The 20,385-nt window shown below is 38.5% G+C and overlaps 2 protein-coding genes across 4 annotated transcripts in view; one reads left to right on the top strand and one right to left on the bottom strand.

Annotated features, from left to right (window-relative positions):
• Positions 1-14,039, top strand: part of begain (brain-enriched guanylate kinase-associated) — a 37,988-nt gene extending 23,949 nt beyond the window's left edge. For all 3 annotated transcript variants that reach the window (XM_027025851.3, XM_027025852.3, XM_027025853.3), the window contains 3 exons: positions 3,705-3,812; positions 9,382-9,465; positions 12,636-14,039. In XM_027025851.3, the coding sequence (XP_026881652.2) occupies positions 3,705-3,812; positions 9,382-9,465; positions 12,636-14,039 (1,596 nt within the window). The remainder of the gene's footprint in view (positions 1-3,704; positions 3,813-9,381; positions 9,466-12,635) is intronic.
• wdr25 (WD repeat domain 25) overlaps positions 4,402-20,385 on the bottom strand; it is a 37,657-nt gene continuing 21,673 nt past the window's right edge. Inside the window, exon 6 of the mRNA XM_026995634.3 lies at positions 4,402-20,214. Coding sequence (XP_026851435.2) covers positions 19,993-20,214 — 222 coding nt within the window. The 3' untranslated portion in view covers positions 4,402-19,992. The remainder of the gene's footprint in view (positions 20,215-20,385) is intronic.

Below are 20,385 nucleotides of genomic sequence, written 5' to 3' on the forward strand. Positions count from 1 at the left end.
GCAACAACTAGCAATGGACATTGCATGGCATAAGGGGGTAAGGTTAGAAATATTGCTTTTAGCAGGTGAGTCATTCAGGGACAAAGAGAATGGATCTTGTCAAAGTGCAAGGGGCCAAGAAAGTGTTTTCAAGTGCACCACTTATAGACGTACAGTTTCACGGACACTCGTGCTTTAGGAATATGTTTTTAGCGTGATATTCTTATTATACAAGATCTGGGATCATCTTTATCTTCCTCCTTGTAAGTGTAATTCCACATTATAGCAGCAATCTTCCTGTTTGCTATGATCTTATTTATTTTTGGTTAGTATTAAACAAAAACACTGCTGTACACTGTACACTGTTGTGGTGAATTCACGTCTGTTTTACAAAAGGAGATGACAACAAAAAAGTATATAACAGATTTTCTAAACATCAAACAGTATCCAGCTTTCTGTATGCCTTTCTGCATACCTATACACCACAGGCAATTCATGGACTTGAAAGCTTTTGCATCTGATATGGCAGCTGTAGCCAGGAGCACCATATGGAGGACGATTCTCAGGGCCTGTGACTGAGAGAGGACCTAAAAAATTATTAGGTGCATTTTTTTTTCATTGTGGCACAATGTGATCTTTTTATAGGTCCCCACATACCTGACGGTGCCCCTGGCTGTGGCTAGATTTGTCAAAGGCTGCCCAATCCCAAGCATCATGAGCAGGCTTTCCAATTTAACTCCATACTCTGGGCTTCCATCTTTTTTCCTTTAAAGTTTCCCTCAAGGTGGCATTCTCTGGGCGCTCATTAGCAAATGCTTCTCAGCAAATCAGATTGCACCCCAGGGAGTGCCTTTACAGTGGCTAACCACTGCAGTGTGAAAGAATCTGCATTCAGGAAGTTCAGCCATCTTAATCCTAAATACACTTTCTAACTAAAACTTTAGATAATCTTGAGCTCTGCATAAAGGAATCACTTATGTAAACTATATGGTATACTGTTTATGCAGTATTTTTTGTAAAATGTTAAAAAAAATAAATTTTCACAGTGCATCCATTTCTCAATTTTTTGCACTTCTGTTATGGCATGTTAAATGTGGTAAACAGAAGGTCTACAAGAAACAAAAGATTGCTAGTAAACCGACTTGCTCTAGGCCAGCCCTATTGAGTACAGTTTTTACACTTTGGTCCTTGTAATTAGAGTAAAGATGGCAGCACCCAGCTACCAGAGTTAAAATGTCACAGTTTAGTACTTCAGAAAGAGAAATAAAGCCTGCAAATATGTTTACTGAATTCAAAACAGCTTCTATGTTTGCTTTAGTTTCCTCTTCTCATTAAGTGACTGGGTTTACTGGGTTTGTATGCCACTATTGTTTGTGACAATGGTTTAAGCTTACTGAAGTTTGGTTTAAGGTTTTAGATTTTAGATTTAAAACACTGAGACCCTGGGGGCACTATTGAATATCAAACGTGCTTATTTTACTGAACCCTTTTAAAACAACAAACATACAAAAGGAAAGAATCAGTGACAGGTTCAGCAGTGGTAACACTTAGCATACCTGACATACCCAAAAATAACTGGCAATCCCCTAAGCCACAAGCAAACATATGTTGCAATACTCTTCATGGGACAAGACTTTCTTTTCTAATCTATATTTTTATTTTGTAGTGCTGCAGGGCAAAAATGATCTAGGCTACAGATATTCTAAAACCAGGAGTACTTCTACCAGCTGGAAAAGCATTACAAAGGCACCTCTGGACCAAAATATTCACAAAGTGATTTATCTTCCCAAACCTCTCTCCTTCTGTAATTAGAGAGGATAGCACAGGTTAATTGAAAAGCCCCGAATGCAGAGACTCAACTGCATGCACTGATTAATTCATCATCAGGAAGTACTGGCAAATGGTATAGGGATGTTTTCCACTTGTTGATGTCATTTGAGGTGGGTGAGGCTATTTTTTGTGAAAGTAAAAGAGTTGAAAAACAAAACTTTAGCCCTCTATGACTCCATTTTCTGACTATTACTGTGTTAACAGACTGCAGAAAACAAAATATCTATACAAATACAATTTACTTTTTATCACCTTATTCTCTTAACATTTGATATAACTTATGAAACAAATGTGGAGTTCCCCATCAGCTGAGCAGCCCAGAAGAAAACAGATTATGCAAGATATTGTCACATCCTAAAGGATGGTGGAGTGCATGGCACATACCTGATTGGACAGATGTTTCTATGGCAACACTCCAGGACACCACAGCAATAATTCAATCTTATGGCAGATAACTTATTTATTGTACCTCGTTGGGATAAGGCTAAAAAGGGTCTGGCAAAATAGTTGTCAATGCTGCCATCAGCCTTATTAGAAATCTAAATCTAAAGAACATCATGTCCTCTCAAATCAGATATTTCAGTCACGTTTCATGCAGTTAAAGCCCTACTTTGGATATAGATGAATCAACATTGTTCTTCATTTTTCAGTCTGAGCCCCTCTAAAATGAAGCACGTGTGTTTCATATTTAGGTAGTGTATTATCGTGAAAACAAGCAAATATATTAGAAAAATATTACTGTCCTAGCATAATTAACCATTAACCATCATGTTGTAATTAAAACACGGAAATTATTTCCTCAGCGTGATCAAACCTAATTTCTCACATGCAAATGCTCTCAGTATGTCAGCTACCCTGTTTAATTGAGGCAAATTTCCCTGAGCTCTAATTGACAGCTATAGCCAGTTCAGGAGGGTTCCCATGTTACTCAGAGTCACTGTTAGGAACATTTTTTACTATTAAGTAACTGTCTTGGCTACCTTTAGATGAAATATCACTCACCAACTTGAAATACTTCATTTGATGTATCTATTTGAAAATGTTTATTATATGCTGGTACTTGATTTCAGACAAGCTTAAATAAAAAAAATGTCTCAATCAGTAGTTAAAGCTATGGATTCTAGTAATGTGTTTGTAACCATTTGCATAATATGGAGATAGTCCCTATGTAAAGCCGGCCCTGCAGAAGTATCATATTAACAAGGCTTAACTTTATCAGTCTGAATGATGGTTATCATTTTCTTTTGAGATAAAACTCTGAGTGTAATATTGTGTGAAGGCACAGATACACAGAGCAAAGGTCTGTGTACTTGAGACATTTGTCAGAGCAACATTTGGCAAATTGGGCTATGAATTGGTTTTGACTCCAATTGCTCTGTCAGACAAGTGTTGCATCACTATTTCATAAGCAAGTGAGAAGGAAATGCATTTCGTTCCTGAGCCAGAAATGATCAGTGGATGAGATGGTATCTGCCACAGTTCATAATGGGTAATAAGACAGCCCATTTTATTTTCTTTCAAGCCATTAATCAAATATCAAAACACTTTGCAAACTGTTGGTCTAAGATGATTTGATTAACACATAACAGGTGTTACCAAAATAATGTGGAGAATGTTCTTTACTTGAACTACTATCGTAATTTTGCTCATTCTCAAGTCTTGCCATAAAGATAATTTCAGAGAATTTCTATAAATTATATCAAAATACAGGGAAGTAACATGAAACCTCAATAATTTCAAATATATGAGACAGACTTGATGGATCTGTTTGGTTAAATATTTAAACCATTCTTCTGTTTCTTGTTCTCCATACTGTTTTATAAATAGGGTGATGCAATTGTGATTTCTTAAAGATTAAAATAATGTTTTGTTTTATAAATTTGACTCTTTTGTAGACACAACAACATGAGGAAGAGAAAAGGGCACTGGGTCGAGAGATCATCGTACTCAATAACCACCTAATGGAGGCCAAGATTACAATTGAAAAGCTTAGAGAAGACAATGTGAGTCATTTTTTTCTGAATTTTTAGGATGAGAAACAACTGAATTAAGGCAGGGGAGAGGATGGTGGGGCGCTAATCAATGAAGCACTTTCTTTTTGCATCATTGGGATGAACTATAGTATACTTTAGTGATATGAAAACTATACTGGGGTAAAACTGAAACTGAGGCCCCACTCTCATCCAAACACCCTTTACTACTGTGCAGATTCAGATTCTGCTCAAATTCTCTGCGATCCCAACATGGGAGCTCATTATCTTCTAAGGCAGAAAACCTTGCAAGCGCTTACCTCAAAATTTATGGAAAGAAGATCCATTTTTACTTATTAATTCAAACAGCTTTCTCTTTATTACTACAAAGACCTACATCAGAGTGGGTCCTGGACCAACCATTGAAAACAAAGACAGCTTGCCTCCAAAGTGATTTAATCCCCTGCAGATTTACAGTAGATGGATTGTATTGCGAGGACCTCAATGTGCAGTATTCACTCTGTAGGTCACCACAGAAATGATCAGGATCTGAGCCCAGATATATGAGGATTGAAGATTACAGATATCTGTGCTGCAGTGAGCCAGTCTCTCAAGTGACTAATGGAAATAAGATTTTATTAAGTAAACACCAAAAAAGGATTTTCTGGTACAGACCTGAGGACCATACAATTTTGTAGAAATTAATGCATAAAGATCTAGCCTAAATGACACAGTGATCAATAAGACATTTCAGAGAAACATAGACCTAAATCAACATAGACCTAAAGTTGAATTAATGTGTAACATGAAATGGCCACAAAATTAAAGTCATATATTATGAGGTATATAACATCATCAGACTGAATTTAATACATTTTTCAAGGTATACTGAATTATACTATTTTAGGCAGCTTTTAGTAGTGAACAGGCTAAATCCACTGATATTGTTTTAGAATTAGAAACACTTTTTTTCATATTGCAGTATCCCTTAAAATAATAGGACCTATTTTACCGAGACCTTTCTACCTAGCTTTGTCAGACCTTTTTTAACCCAGGTTACTTAACATAAAAACAAGTTGACCAGATCAAGTTTTCAACTAGGTATTATTTAGTTTTTAAAAATAATTAGGTGTTATTTTTTGCTAGCTGCCAACATGGTCAGTCCTACTGGCTAGGTAGCTAACCTAATCAACCTGACAGACATTTAGAACAGTGTATAGAAATTTAGATGTAGAAATAAGTGTAGAAATAAGATGAAGAAATGCAGCAATGTCTGAAAACATATTGTCAATCACCAGCTCCATGGTGAACATTAACCAAAGCTTACATCTGCTTTTTATCCGAAATGCATTTCACTACATTTGTTAAAAATATGATGCAATGACTGATCCAGATTGTCTATCTGATGTATTTAGTCAAACAAGCACAGTGGTAAAAAGTCAAATCACTTCTCAAGCAATTCCAATAAAACATTTTCCTGATTCTTAGAGACACCCGGACTCAATAGAGATAAATAGGATACTATTGAAATGTGCATTGAGAGCATGTTCTTATCCATGGGCACAGTCTGGGTAAGGGAAAATGAGTTGACGGGTTTGTACCCACTTTACATGCTCTGAGGGCAGATGTCTGCCCGTGCAACCCAGCCAGAGTCTAATTCATAACTCTTCGGTGGCTTACACTAGTGAATTACCATCCAGAAATGTCCTTAGGACCCCAAGGGCAAATCCAATGCCAACTTTGACACAGCACAATAAAAGCCTGGAAATGCCAGACTGAAAGTGATCTCAAGTGACTTGGATTTACCAGGTCCCAGTGGCTACAGCTGGAGGCTGCAGAAGAGGATCAAGGACAGATCCCTTTAGCTAACACACAAATATTAGGATAGCCATCATTTGTCACTGTCTTTAAAATACCAGGGCTCCAGAATCAGGAAGAGAAAAGTCAAGACTTTACAGAGATCACATTTCTGTATATGGAGAATTTCTGTAGTCAAAGGAAGTCTTTGAATCTGCAGCGATTTCAGGTTTACAGTGGCACTGAAGAAAACAGTAGACTGGATAAAAATACTTCAGAGAAAACCTATTAGACTGTAGGTAGAATAAAGAGCAGCGCTTGCATTTTCATAACCCTATAATGAAATGAACAGTGACGCTGATTAGAAACCCTGTATTACTAAAGCAGCTATCTCTCAATGATAGTAATATTTTACTATCTGTGGCTGCCCCAGAGGAGATGAAAGACAATACTCATTTTCTTAGACAAGGGATTTACCACTATAGCTGATGATATTTTGAAGAAATATTATCCAGAGACACTATTGTTCATTTATTTAATTTTTTACACTTTAGTTTTTCTTGGGAAAACTGTTCGTAAGCTTATTATACTACATTTAATGAGATCAGTTGTAATGAAATACTAACCAAACAAGCAAATATTTTCAGATGTTAGGTACCTAAGGGATAACACAACTTCATCTATTCCTCCAGCTGTCTTCAGTTCTAAATTAACATCTAAAAACAACTGGACCTCAACTGGTTCCATTAAACTTAACACCATATGAAAATGAGTCACAGCACTACATTGTGATGTATGTTCACAGGTTTTACATAATTCCCTGAAATATATGAAATATTTGCAAGTCAGTTTTGTGGGCCGGTGATTTCAGGCGTAACCAGAGTCTGTAAATGAAATCTTGGAATATGGTAGGTGGAATCAGTGGCAGAGCTTTCATTTCACCTTATTTGGGGGGGAGGGGGGGGGCACTGCTCACACCTCCCAACCTAACACATTATATGAGTTGTGAGAGTTATTGGGGACATGTCCCAGCCCCCCCCCCCCAACTACACCTATGGATGGAACAGATCACTGCTGCAAAATAAACCATCCCAAGATGATACATCATCCTGAAGCCATTAGGTAATTCTTTGTAATTGCCTTGGGTAGCCCACATTCTGGAATGGCACCTGCTGGCTAACAAAACCCCATCCTAAAGCCAGTAATACCCACTGAGTGAGCCCTCCTCACAATGAGATGGCATAAGGAGATTACTGGCTTTACTCCATTCCCCTTGAACTGGTTCTTTACAAAGATAGCAGATGTTCTCAACAGGATATTTGCCATTTTGCCTTCTGTCTCATTCCTCCCTAACTTACTGGTCACAGAATGCAGAATGCTGTTGGGGTGAGGGGGTTGGGGGTAGGGCTCTGGGTGCTTGGGCACCTGTGATTATGCCATTTTATTTTATAGTATTTTTAATTTTAGATTGTATTACATTAATAATTTTGTAATTATTGTCTGAAATGACAAAAATAAATACAACAGAATTAATATGCACATGGCTGCTTCTCTTTGGGCAAGCCTTCAATTTTGTTTACTCCCCTGACCCTCCACCACCACACTTCCCACTCTCTGTGCCCACCGCCATCTGTTTGATACTGCCAGTTTGAAAGTGCACAAAGCTTTGTGGAAGCAATCTCAAAGCACTTTGCAGAGGACAAGTGTGTTCATAGTATCGGTCAGTTTTTAAATATGTGGCTTCTTGCGGCCATTACTTACATCTGGTAGCAAGTAATGTAGCACAGAATTCTGGAGGCCCACTACAAGAGACATAGTGAAGACCCTTATAAAGTTTTTTTCTTTTTACGATCCCCTCATGGGAGGCCTCCCCTCGTCTTGTGTGCTCTGCATGCCCCTGAGTGCTGGCAGTGATATATCTGATATTCTGCAATTAAATTACAACTGAGGGTTCCACAAAGCTGAACTAGTATTAGCTTGAACCAATGGTCTATTTTTTATTCCACATCAGTGATTTGAACTATTAGTTCAGTTTTGATCGAATTTTATTTAAGCCCATCACCATAGTCGGTGCGAGAGGGTGGCTTCTGTGGCTCAATAGCAGTGTGATGATTGCCTAATAGATTGCTGCTGGAGCTATCTAATGTTAGCTATGGTTACACCTTGCTGGCTAATGTTAGCTGATTTGACCGTCTCTGAGCATAAATATATCCAGTAGATGCTGCATTTGTGCTGTTTTGCAATCATGTGACCCATATAAATAAAGCCAGATTTTTGTTTTGCTTTTAGATGTTCTAATGAAAGAAATGCCAAAATCAAACAACAGGGAATAACACTGAACAGGTGTTATTTTGTTACACCTTTTTTTAGAATATTTTACTGTTATGAACCTGAAATTGGATATATGACAATATGTTATCCTTATTAATGCTTGTACTATATTGATATTCAGTATATTGGAACTGAAGCTTGGGCACAACTTTAAGATTGGAATTGAAGTTTGAGTTGTTTGAGCTAAACTAACCTCGATATTGTGAAAACTATAATCCAGGTTCACTGTTTATTAACATTCCATTTTCACTCAATATTATAGGGACTGTCATGAACATGACAAAAAAAAAAATGAAACGGAAAAGATTATTGTAAAACAAGTAGTCACTTGTTTACATAACAACAGGTTTATATGTTCCTAAATTTAATTTGCTCCACTGTAATTCTAAAAATGTCAGGGTTGGTATGTATGACTGTGTTACATAACTTATAATTTCTTGGTTGACCTTGGATTTTGCAAAGTAATGCATGTTTACCATAGCAGCAACTCACTTCATCTGATCATCAGCAAACTTAACATGCTTTAAATTGCATTATGTTTAAACAGTCTACATATCAACATGGAGTTTTATAACTAATTCAGAGCACTGGGCATGTGTGTATGCATACAGGTTAGAGAAGACTTAACGTTGGCAAAACCTAAGCAGACTGTATATCAGCTTAATAAGACAGTAAACATAAGTGAAATATTATATTGAACGGAATTTAAATCCATGTCTACAAACGTTGTTTTGCAATGGTTCCATAGCCCATTTGCAAAGAGGGGATTGACTTCTAATAGAACTTTGAGTCACATGTAATTTTTTGTTTTCCATAAAAAAAAAAAAATCTGTCCTTGTGTTCTAAAGTCTGCAAAGGAACACACAAATATCAATAAAACAACCTAAAAATGTCACCTATTCTTTTTAGAATAATAGTGTCAAATTCTTTTATACTAAAAGGGACATGTGAAGAGTATCGAAAGGTTTTATCATCACAAAGAAGGCTTTACTTGTGGCTTAGAATGATAAAACATATTTCTGGCCCTGTATACAGTATTTAGTACCATGTCCCATCAAATTGTGGCAATATCTGAAAAATTAAGTAATCATTGCACAACGCATTAAAAAAAATGAAGAGAGTTATACTTTGGGGTCATGCAGAGAAACCTCAGTGGAATATGCCTGTGAGCCATGTGATTATATGATCGAATTATATATAATATATCATTATATATAATTTTCTAACTGAAAAATGTATTATTAATATTAGAATTTTTATTCCTAAGTGTCAAATTCTTCTTCTAATGAGAAACATGGTTTTCAACAGGCAATGCAACAACCTAAAAGAACCATTAGTCATACATATATATGATGCCTGTCCACTGACCAATAAAAATTGCATACATCAAATACCCTACAAAACCAAACTTTTTTTTTTTGGTTAAGAATTTGCCTGTGCTATGTTGAAATAATGATGTGCCTCTTTTCCACAGGACCTATACAGGAAAGACTGCAACCTTGCTGCTCAGCTCCTACAGTGTGGAAAATCCCATTACAGAGCACACAAGCTGTCAGAGGTAATTCCAGCCTGGCTTTACTTTCACCAAGGCTGCTGTACAAAACACTTCAGTACAAGAGCTTTCATCACTTTCTATGCTGTCAGAGAGATCTGACAAAAAAGCATAGTACTTGGAAGTTGTTAATTATTAAACATGTTCAACCAAGTTTACTGACTGAAGAATAACTGGTTGGCACTTTGTCTTTAAAACAACAACAATTAGAAACTCTAGGACAACAACGATATTTATTTATATAGCACCTTTTTTGTTAGCTTTATATAGCACCTTTTTTGTACACTGATATTTGTGTTGGTCTTGAGATGGATGGAGCATGCATGGGATCACTGTTGCTAGAGTCCTGGACAAATTTATATCAAAATGATAAAGTGTATTCTGTTCAGTTATATATGGAAAAATGGATAGATATCATTATTTGAACTCTTAATACATTGTGGATGTATACACATAACTTGCTGTGATTTGAGGTGATAAATGAAGTCTAAACTTCTAATAAGTGAGTATTCTGTTCATTCATCCATGGTGCTAAACAAGATGGGAATTAATGTCCTTTAAATTGGGTCTATTGGCAAGTGAACTACATAGCTATCCATCTCTGATGCTTCTTGACAAGAAAGATGAATGAGCATGTGCTTAGCCTGCAGGCTAACCTAGATATCTTCTAGAAGAGGAAGAAGAGGAAGGATTTGAAAATAGTACCAACATTTTAAAAAACTTAAAAAAATAAATAAACTATTGGAATTTTTTATCTAATAAGTATTTTTAACCAAAATGCTAGAATTTTCTTCTTTTTTTTTCTTTCCTGCTCACCCTTTTTTTTTTTTTGAGTGTACAGGCTCCCTCAGTATGGCATGTTTGATGAGACAGGAATCAAGAGTTACTAAGGCAGTAGTTCTGCCAATAGGAAATGAGTAAAAGAAGATTAATTTTAACATGACAAATACTGCATTATTTTCGAGTTTTGGTTAAAAGGATAACAGCAGAATATTGAAGTGGAGTGCAGATAGTTATATACAAAACATTCACAGATGGAGACCGATAGATTTTAAAAGAAATAAGGGAACATTGCTGGAATGTACACCAAAGTGTGAGTAGAAAAATATGTGCTCTAATTGGCATGCACCATCAAAAGACCCACTTAGGATTTAACTTCATAATAAACACTATTAAAAAGATTTTGGAAAAATAAATATTCTAAATAAAAGGGGGAATTTCTGAAGCCTGTGCAATGTACAAATAATGATGTTGATGGTGAAGTTAATGTCTTAGAAATCCATTCCACATCATTGCCAACTATCTGTCCTCCAAAAATTGTTTAAAAATACATGGCACTCTCTCATACAACCTAATTAAAAAACATGTATAGTACCTTGCAAAAGTATTCACCCTTTGGTGTCTTTCCTGTTTTGTTGCATTACAATCTTGAATTAAAATGTATTTTTTATTTGGATTTTGTGCACTGGATCTAACAAAATGGTTCAAATTTTTAAAGTGGAATGAAAAATTCCACGTTTTAAAAAAATGTAAAATGTGTGAGTGCATATGTATTCACCCCCTAACTAAGATCTCGCCAAATCTATTAACTTCAGAAGTCACATAAGTTCATTAAGGTCTACCTGTGTGCAAATTGTTACATGATCTGTCATAAGATGTCAGTATAAATACACATACTCTGAAAGGCTTAATGGAGTTTGTAATACCACTAAGCAAGCAACATGAATACCATGAAGCTCTCCAAACAGGCCAGAGACAAAGTAATGGAGAAGTAGAGATCAGGGTTGGGTTATAAAAATATCCCAAACTTTGAACATCCCAGGGTGCAACATAAAATACATTATAACAAAATAGAAAGAATATGGCAGTACTACAAGCCTGACCAGAGAAGGCTGCCCATCAAAACTCAGGAGGCTATTAATTACAGATTCAACAAAGACTCCAACTGTAACACCGAAGAAGCTGCAAAGATCCACAGCAGAGATGTGAGTGGCTGTACATAGGACCATTTTAAGATATTCGACAGAGTGGGGTTTATGGAACAGCCAGAAAAAAGTAATTGCTTACAGAAAAAAAACAGGCAACAGCATGTGTCAACTGAACAAAACTGAACCTTTTGGCCATTATGAAAAATGCTATGTGCGGCACAAACCCTACATTTCCCATCACTCCAAAAACACCATTCCTACAGTGAAGTATCATGGTGGCAGCATTATGCTATGTGGATGGTATTCATCAGCAGGGACTGGAAAACTGGTCAGGATTGAACGAAAGATGAATGACACTAAAAACAGAGCAATTCCCGAGAAAAACCTGTTTTAGTCTGTCAGATATTTGAGTTCAAAACAGGGAGTTCACCCTACATCAGGACAATGATGCTAAACATACTGCCAAAAAACTGGAGTAGTTTAAAGAGAAATATTTAAATTTGGGATGGCCCAGTCAAAACCCAGACCTGAATTCAATTGAGAATCTGCGGCATGACCTGAAGATTGCTGTACACCAACCCAAAACATCTAAGTTGATAGAGCTGGAGTAATTTTGCCTAATTTTGCCTTGAAGTATGGCTAGATGTGCTAAGCTAATAGAGATACACACCTAGAGACTTGCAACTGTGGCTAAAGGTGACTCTACAAGGGGGGGATTATGCAAAGATTTTTTTGTCTAGTGTCATAAAATATTTTACACCTACAAAGTGGTAAGTATGTTTTGTACATCAGATGGAACAAATCGCCAACATTTTAATTCAGGCTGTAAAGCAACAAAACAGGAAAAAACATCAAGGGAGGGTGATCACTTTCACAATGCATTGTATTTGACATTACTAGCACTAATTAACACTATCCTGCTATCTTAAACTGTCTGACATATCTACATCAACATGACTAATCATGGTGTCTGGTGTCCTTGTTTTTGATAAGTGTTGCTTAGCCTTTAAGTATGTGAATTTGGCAAGCATACTCTAGCAATATATTGAAATACTTACATTGCAGACTGGAGAAGACTAAACTTTTTTTTTTTTCTTTAAATCAGACACTCATCAAACTTGCCTATACAGAGAATTATAAATCTTCCTAACTATGATATTTGATTGGAAGGTGTTCTGTCTATATACTGCTTGTAAAATTTCTATGTCAGTGTACTCTTCTCACGATATGTATCTCTGTATCTCTTAGCTGCCTACTGACCTACAAGAAAGGGTGAGTTCTCACATGGAGAAGCATGGGTCAGGAAGGAGCTTGGGCTTATGCCACTCATCCTACTCTGACACTGTGCCCACTGCAGTCATTGCCAAGGTGCTGGAGAAGCCCGAGTTGGGTAGTAGCTGCCCGGTCACACGCTCACCCAGCCCACAGGCTCGAGACCCAGACCACATGACCAACAATGTAATGGGCAGTGGGGACACCCTCCATCGACGCGTGGTCTACAAGTCCTCTGACCTATACTGCAGTGACACGGCCCTGTACTGTCCCACAGATGACAGGCGCCGGGAGCACCAGCAGGAACGTAGGCAAAGTGTGGACCTCCACGGTCGGGAGGCCAGCTTCTTCCAAGCCCAGAACTCCACAGACAGCAACCCAGAAGAGGACAGCTTCCTCCCTGGCTTTTCACATGATGACGCCGCTTTTCACGAATTTGCAGCTGGATCTCCTCCACCATCTAGCTCCTACTCCAGCTTCAGTGCGGCATCAGATGAGAAGGGCCATGCTCTCAGTGGCACTCTCTCCTCCTCCCACCTGGCCCTCTACATGGACTGGCCAGAGGGCGATTATGAGCACAAGAGCACATCCTCTTATGACAAGGACAGCCCTGGGTTTCCCAAGTCTCACAGCTTCCAGCACATGGCCCCTAGTCCGCAGAAAGGCAATTCCCCAGCCTATGCACGCACACCATCATGCTATAGTGAGCCTTACCACTCGCCACGCCTCCCCTCTTCACGCAATGCAGGCTCCTCAGGGGTACCAAGAGACAGCCGCGGCAGTGTCCACATCTCTGAGGAGGAGCTCACGGGCCGCTGGAGGCAGCTGAGTGTGGAAGACATCAATATGTTCTCCTACCGCAATCCTGGCCGTGTCTCCCCATACAGCTTCTCAGAGCAACATTTTGCAATGGGCCCTGCCAAGATCAAGCTGGGACCCCTATACAGCAGCTTCCAGGAGGGAGACGATGTCTTCCACACCCGTGTGCTAGACACCTGCTTCCCCACCTCGGCTGGTTCCAGCCCAGCCCCAAGTCCCAAGCACAACCTGGGTCTTTGTAAGACTGAAAAAAGCCCACTGTACCAGTCAAAGGATGATAGTCAGGAGTCCAAGAGCAGCCTTTTCCTCTCCGGAAGCTCAAAAGACAAAGAGAGCACAGTCGGAAATGTGAACAAAGAATATGAAGACGTAAGCCCAAGCAGCTCAGTCGAGTCATTACACCAAAATCCACTAGAGGCTTCTAATGTGCAGCACTACCAGCTTCAAAGTCCAGTGCCACAGAGGAAGACCCCGCCACAGCACCAAACATTTGGAAGCACAGGACTCAGTAGGAAGGACAGTCTCACAAAGGCACAGCTGTATGGAACACTGCTTAACTGAGTCAGTTTTGTGATTTAACAGTCATTACCACTGTTACTACTGGTAGTTAAATACATGTGAATGAAGCACTATTTGTTTGGATAGAGTATGATGAAATGAGGCATTAACCATTACAAGTGTATGTTTCTCTGATGTAAAGAAACAGGAAAGTATATTTTAGAACATTAAAAATACCCAGTTCAAAAGCCATCATACAACAGAATAGACTCTGGGTTTCACACTCTGTTTAAACCATCTTCCCTTAGCATCCATTGATTTATTAAGCAAGCAATTTATGATAGTGACTGGATATTTATTATGTAGGGGAATTTTGCTGTCTTTCAACAGAACATCCAAAACTTGTTTCCTTGTGGATATTCTTCCTTAGACTTATTTTTCATGGTCAAAAATTGTATTATCTGAAAATTAGTTATTAACAAGATAAGATGATTTACTCAAATAGCATATAATGCAAGAATATAGTATATAAAAAACAGAAGTTGTATACACCTGACAACAGCTTAAGGGGAATTTTAAATATTTATCTCCCCCCCACCCCCTTGTACTTTAAGGTCAAATGACTAGTGACTAGAGATTTCTTTGACAGTCTATGCTTATTGGGTATTTCTATTTTAACAACCTATATGTGTCATGATGTAATCACAGTAATTGTTTTTTCTCAAAATGACAAAAGAATTTGCCTTAATTCTTCAATTTTCAGTAGATAAGCCCATTTTCAGTCATTTTTTTTTATTTTCCCTTGTTCTACACATAAAACAGATGTACACTGGCTGGCCAAAAAAAAGGTCACCACCTGGATTTAACTAAGCAAATAGGTAAGAGCCTCCCATTGGATAATTACTGCATGGCTGATTATGTTTCAGCTGGCAACAAGTTATTTAACCCTAACTGATGCAGTGAGTAGCTTCTCATTTGTTAAATAACCATGTGGAAAGACACATCCTGTGGTTGTGGAAAAGATGTTAATCTGTTTCAGAAGGGTCAAATTATTGGCATGCATCAAGCAGAGAAAACATCTAAGGAGATTGCTGAAACTACTAAAATCGGGTTAAGAACTGTCCAATGCATTATTAAAAAGTGGAAGGTCAGTGGGGAAACATCATCTTTGAGGAATGAATGTGGTCAGAAAAAAATCTTGAATGATCGTGATCGGCAATTACTTAAACGTGTGGTGAAATCATAGAAAAACAACAGTAGAAGTCAGGGATATGTTTAATAGAAAGCAAGAAAGTAAGAGCATTTTTACATGCACAGTACGAAGGGAACTCAAGGGATTGGGACTAAACAGCTGTGTAGCCTTAAGGAAACCAGTTGTCAGTGAGGCTAACCAGCAAAAACGGCTTCAATTTGCTGGGGAGCATAAAGATGGAACTCTGGAGCAATGGAAGAAGGTCATGTGGTCTGATAAGTCCAGATTTACTCTGTTCCAGAGTGATGGGGTAAAAAGAGAGGTGGCTGAAGTGATACACCCATCATGCCTAGTGCCTACTGTACAAGCCTGTGGGGGCAGTGCTATGATCTGGGGCTGCTGCAGTTGGTCAGGTTCAGCAATGTTATGTGCCCAAAGAATGAGGTCAGCTGACTACCTGAATATACTGAATGACCAGGTTATTCCAAAAATTGATTTTTTTCTTCCCTGATGGCACGGGCATATTCCAAGATGACAATGCCAGGATTCATCAGGCTCAAACTGTGAAAGTGTGGTTCAGGGAGCATGAGACATCATTTTCACACATGGATTGGCCACCACAGAGTCCAGACCTGAAACCCATTGAGAATCTTTGGGATGTGCTGGAGAAGACTTTGTGCAGTGATCCAAATCTCCCATCATCAATTCAAGATCTTGGGGAAAAATTAATGCAACTCTGGACAGAAATAAATGTTGTGACATTGCAGAAGCTTGTGGAAATGATGCCACAGCGAATGCATGCCGTAATCAAAGCTACAGGTTGTCCAACGAAATATTATTGTGTGACCTTTTTTTTTGGCCAGGCAGTGTATATACATACACATTATTTCCAATTGTTTATAGTGTGTCATCTGTAACAAAATCGGTTGGTGATCTAAGACAGTGGTATTCAAGTCAATTTTCAATTATCCCTGCCAAGCCTAATTTGTTTAAGCTCCCAGCACACCTGTGCCAGGCAATTTAGAGTTAAAGAATCTTGTTTACCTGTATCAGGTAAGAGGCAGGAAAATGAACATGTCTTGATGTTTTGCATGAACCAAAGTGATCATGCCAAGAAAGAATATTTTTGCCCTGGCATTTCCTTCAATAATAGTATGGGCAGGCCTAAATGAAAAATCCCTTCCTTTTTTATTGGGAGATTTGTCAAGAATGGAATCCAAAAAAACATTTTAGCTTCTTTGGAACACAATTTAGTTTAAAAAAAAAAAGTGTTTCAACACAAGGTTATTTGATGCAAGGCTTTTTGCACTACTGGTCTTTTCAGATTATTGCTTATATAAGATTTGGGTTGATCTCAGGCAGATCGCTAACAAAACCAGAAAATGTAACAGAGAAATTGCACCTAATGCCTGTTCACAGTTATTGTTGCTTCCATTTCCACCAGACCCAATTGGGGGTGCAACAGCTCCTGGACCAACAACATGGGCCAACAACATGGACTTAATAGCGCTATTGACAAAAGTATGAACCGGTTGCTGATGAAATACTAAAATCCAAAATGAGTATAGCTAATGAGTAAAACATAGCTGATGAACTAAAGGCTGCCAGATAGCATCATCTTGTTTATGGCATGCTAAGTCAACCCAGCTACTTTTCATTCATTTCAAGTAACTTTTTTTTTTTTTTTTTTTGAAAACATGCACAATAGTCTGACAGCATGAAATGGATTTACAATGTGAGAAATAAGCAAAGCCAAAATCCAAGTCCCTGTAAGCTCTTCCTGGATTTGCCACGTGAAATAGCTGTTAGAATTTTTTTCCAACTGCACCAGAAAGCTGATGTTTGGCCTACACTTTTGCAAAGACTTACAACTACTTATTTGACTCATTGTTAATTTATATAAAGTTATATAAAATTATTTATTTGTTCAGTGGTAAGAGACTGGTATTTTTACTGTTATCTTGGATGTTGTTTCTCTATTCCCTGGTAAAGCTTCCCTGTTTTGTTCTACCTCAAAGTCTAGAACATTGTGAAGGAACAAAAGGTCAGCTGTTTGCTTGATGCATGATTTTAAACTTTGGTGTATGTCTTTAATAAATAAATATGAATGAGGAACTCAATCTATGTAGTCTTTTATATATATATATATATATATATATATATATATATATAGAGAGAGAGAGAGAGAGAGAGAGAGAGATTGATACACACACACACACACACACACACATCTCTCTGTCTCTCTTTCTCACTGTCTCTGAATGGCCACTTTTTAGTGACACCCATATTGTAGCACATTGAACCTCCTTTGGCCTTCAGAACAGCAATTCATCATGGCATAGATTCCACTAAATGCTGAAATCATTCTGCAGAAATATTGGCCCAAGTGCATAGGATAGGACCTGGGTACTGTAAAGACCAGGGAAACAAGGAAAACTCGCTGTCATTCCTGGAACCTATCTATGACTATATGACCCATTTGGCATGGTGCATTATCCTATTGAAAGTGACATTCTGCCCAAGGGAATACAGCTGCCATAAAGGAAGGAACTTGGTCAGCCACAATGCTTAGGCAAGCCTATTATCCAAATGTCCATCCACAGGTCCATCAGACCCAAGGTGTGCCAATAACCCATTTCCGACATCATTACTCCTCCTCCACCAGTCTGAACTGTTGACACCTTACATGAAGGGCTGATCAATTCATACTGCCTGTGCCTAATTCTGACCCTCCTATCAGCATAGTGCAAAAGAAATCTGGATTCATGCGACCACGTAATGTTTTTCCGCTGCTTGGAGTCTTGCCTTTTTGTTTTTAGTACTCGAATGGCACTCTTTGGCAATCTTGTATACTACACTACGTGACACTGCTATATATAGGTGTCCCAAGTGATAGCAACATCAAGAACAAGGAACACGAAAAGCTCAGGAAATACCAAATCATGAGAGAAGAGCTGGAAAAGATATGGATAGTGAATGCAACTTTGGTTCCTTTGGTAATCAGAGCACTAGGGCCTGTGACCACAAAACTGGGACAGTGGCTCCAGCAGATCCCAGGAACAACATCTGAGATCTCTGTCCAGAAGAGTGCAGTTCTGAGAACAGCTAAGATACTGCACAGGACCCTTAAGCTCCCAGGCCTCTGGTAGAGGACCCAAACTTGAAGGAAAAAGAGGCCACTGTTCCTAGGATTGCACTCTTATAGATTGACACTAAAGTCATTCCTGCCCCCCCTCCCCCCCAAGTGCTCCTGTCAAGAGTGGAACAACCTTGATGTTAACCTTCCACATTCTCTCTCAATTCTTCTTTCAGTCCCTGGTATTTTTCCAATTTCTTTGGAATCTGCATCTTGTCTACTATCATGATGTCTGGCTGGTTTGCCACTGCTTGTTTAACTTGCTGGATCTGGAGGTCCCACAGGATCTTAGCCTTGTTGTTCTCCACTATTCTCAGTTCCTCCCATTTGGACTTGTGGGTATCCAGCTCATATAAATTACATGATCCTATATGTGATCTGTGCCGCTTGGTTATGTACACTGACACATATACACATGCATACAAATGCTTTGTGGCATGGTGCCTTATCATGCTGGAAGTAGCCATTATATCCAGATGGGTAAATTGTGACTATGAAAATGCACATAGTCTGCAATAAAAGTCAGACAGGCTGTGGCATTCAAACCATATTTGACTGGTACTGTAAGCCAAATGTGTGCCCAGAAAACCCACACCGTTCTGACCAGCCTGTTGACACTAGGTTAATAGGCTGGATCCATGGATTCAAGCTGTTTACACCAAATGCTGACCCTGCCATCTGCATGTCAAAGCTGAAATCAAGATTCATCAGTCAAGGCAGCATATTTCCAAGCTTCAGTTGTCCAGTTTCCTGTGACCCCTAGCCTTGCATTCCTGCTTTTGGCTGACAGGAGTGGAATCCAATGTGGTTTGCCATTTTAACCAGCTGCCTCATGGTTTCATGTCTTGTGCACTCTAAGATGTTTTCCTGCTCACCACAAATGTAGTGTGCTTGTGGTTGTTTTGCAACACTCTGTGTAAGTCTGAGCTGAAGGTTGCATAAATGAACAGGTGTACAGATGTTAATATAGTGACATGATAAAAACAGATAAGAGAGAGCCCATCTGTTGCTGTTACCTGTGTTATTGATTTTGGGTGGTGGGGAGTCTACAACACCATGAGCTAAATGTGTGCTACATTTAAATAACAAGGACAGGCAGTGTCATTGATGCGAACCACCACTATGTTATAGGATACCTGTTGTATTTTCTCCAGTATCACTACCTTGTGGAGAATTTACTTGTTGCTATGAGTGAGTGAGTGTCCAGTTCCATAAGGTACTTTGCATTAAAAAAAAGCATTTGTGCTATGCCCATCTAGTTCTTGCATTGTAATAATATCTGAAGGCAAAATCACTCAGCAGGAAATTCAATCATGTAAAATTTGAGTCGAAATAAATCCTTTGTATCAATATATTAAGAATGTTTCTGTGCAGCCTGAAAATTTGTATGCTAAATCCTTGACATGCCTCTTGGCTGTGTACTACTGCTACAACTACACAATATTTTTTGCAATAACATTCAGAGATATTTAGAGATTCAATTAGATATTTAATTAAGAAAGGCTTTTTTCCCCCCCCATCCACCACATTTTCACATACCTATTCTGTTCTATACCCAACCTACAATATTAATTTTTTTTTTTTTACATCACTATTCACAAATAGGTGTAGACCATTTAAAGTTCTGTTTTCAAACACAAGAACCTGGAGTCTCCATATGCAGAAAATGATCTGCGTCTCTAAGATAGTCAATTCCATATTTTGATCTCCCCTCCCCAGTCACATGTGGCAAACACAGCAGGCAGCACAGGGTGGAATGACACACCCAAACAAGCCTGTTGATGAGCATGGAGTATGCTCAGGCTCCGTGTTCTCTGAAAGTCGTAGAAGTGCACAGAGCCCATGGAACTGCCTGAAACCAGCATGGTTCCATCTGGAGACAGCTCGCACTGTACCGCATAACCTTCCACCTAGAACAGGGAAACACCTGATATCTAGTATTCTGCTTATCTGTTTGGAAATATGCTTGAAATCAGATACAGACATAAAACAAACAAAAACACTTCCACCTGAATAGGTGGCTGAGAAGAACAAATATTTGCTGTTGATTGGATGATAGCACTTTGGCACATACAGAGCAT

Source organism: Electrophorus electricus, chromosome 10 (genome assembly GCF_041902795.1).
Source record: "Electrophorus electricus isolate QZ-2024a chromosome 10, ASM4190279v1, whole genome shotgun sequence".
NCBI classification, from domain to species: Eukaryota; Metazoa; Chordata; class Actinopteri; order Gymnotiformes; family Gymnotidae; genus Electrophorus; species Electrophorus electricus.